The sequence below is a fragment of the Seriola lalandi genome, unplaced genomic scaffold (assembly GCF_002814215.2).
Source record: "Seriola lalandi dorsalis isolate HSWRI2012SDOR001 ecotype SW California unplaced genomic scaffold, Sedor1 jcf7180002006447, whole genome shotgun sequence".
NCBI classification, from domain to species: Eukaryota; Metazoa; Chordata; class Actinopteri; order Carangiformes; family Carangidae; genus Seriola; species Seriola lalandi.
This window is the reverse complement of record NW_019477100.1, coordinates 1-1,216: the sequence shown is the minus strand read 5'-3', so window position 1 is coordinate 1,216 and position 1,216 is coordinate 1. Positions and strand designations below refer to the sequence as shown.

Genomic DNA, 1,216 nt, shown 5'->3' with positions numbered 1-1,216 from the left:
ACTTATTATATCAAATTGTGTTTAAACGTAAGAATGAGCCTTATTAAATGACAATAAACCATCGCTTTACGATGCCATTAAATTATCCTGTCACAGGTTTGTACATGTATACTTCTTTTGAAAGAGCAACAGAAAAGTGAACTGTATCACAGTACTAAAGCCAAAATGCATTTTAAATAGGATTCACTGCCTAGCGTTGTGCACTTCTGCTGCTCGTTACCATGGCATTGTCTTTGATGGTGTTATAGCGCTCTTGCAGATCTTGGAGCTCCAGCTGAGCAACATAGTTCTCAGCAATACTGGCACTCTTTGCAGTGATGGTGTCCAGCAGGGTGTTGTGGCTCAGCACTTCTTCATACAGCAACTGAAACAACAGGAAAGGTTGAGTAACATTATCCATCAACTGTGCATTAATTCACATTGATACCTATTGTGGTTAAATGGCTCTTTGCTGGAAGATTTTAAAAACTTTCACCACTCATTTTCATTACTTGTAAGAATTTAGGGTTTAAAATTCAAATATATTCTGTATTTAAACAACTATCAGAGTGGTAAGGTAATTCACTAACTCATATACAAGTCTTACAGCATGACAGAAAATTGCAGTACCTTGGCTTTGCTCAGATTTGCAGTTTTGTCTCTCATCTCTGGGCACTGTTTGTCCGTGGGGTCAAGACTCTCCTCCACACGCTCAACCCACGCCACAAACTGTCGTACATCCTCCTGATAGCTGGTCCACTGAGACAGGGAACCCTCCAGCTGACTGTCAGATTTGAAGAGTGCAGTGCGACAAAGTCAGACAACGGTACAGTAGTTGTAGCAATAGTTGCAATACAAAACAGAAGCAGCTTACACACTGTGTGCACTTCACACTTTTTATAGTTAACAGTTTGGGATTTTTTTTTTTGTCAACAATGCTGTTGCTATGAAGCTACCAAAAGGGTGCTAGAAACACATTTTTAGGTGTTGTTACTTGTGGAAGAGAACAAACCTTTTGCATTGAATAGAAGCAGAGAGTAGAGCATCCCAGGAATCTTTTAGCTCCTGTATTTGTTTCTGGACTGCAGGCACTCCCTCAGCTGAGGTGTTTCTCTGAACTGACTCTCCTCTTGTGATCAGCATCTTCAGCTGGATCTCCTTCTCCTGGCGAGCGGTCAGCAAGGCCTGGTGCAACAATCACAAGTGTATTTATTGCAACGCTATATTGGGAATTTAC

The 1,216-nt window shown here is 41.0% G+C and overlaps 1 protein-coding gene across 1 annotated transcript; it reads right to left on the bottom strand.

The window, feature by feature from the left end:
• Positions 1 to 220: 220 nt before the first annotated feature.
• Positions 221 to 1,164, bottom strand: LOC111671006 (nesprin-1-like; the record flags this gene model as incomplete). The annotated part of the gene is made up of 3 exons (XM_023428028.1): positions 221 to 364; positions 610 to 763; positions 992 to 1,164. Coding segments are annotated over 3 exons (471 nt in total), but the record flags the coding sequence as incomplete, so codon positions are not given.
• Positions 1,165 to 1,216: the final 52 nt, after the last annotated feature.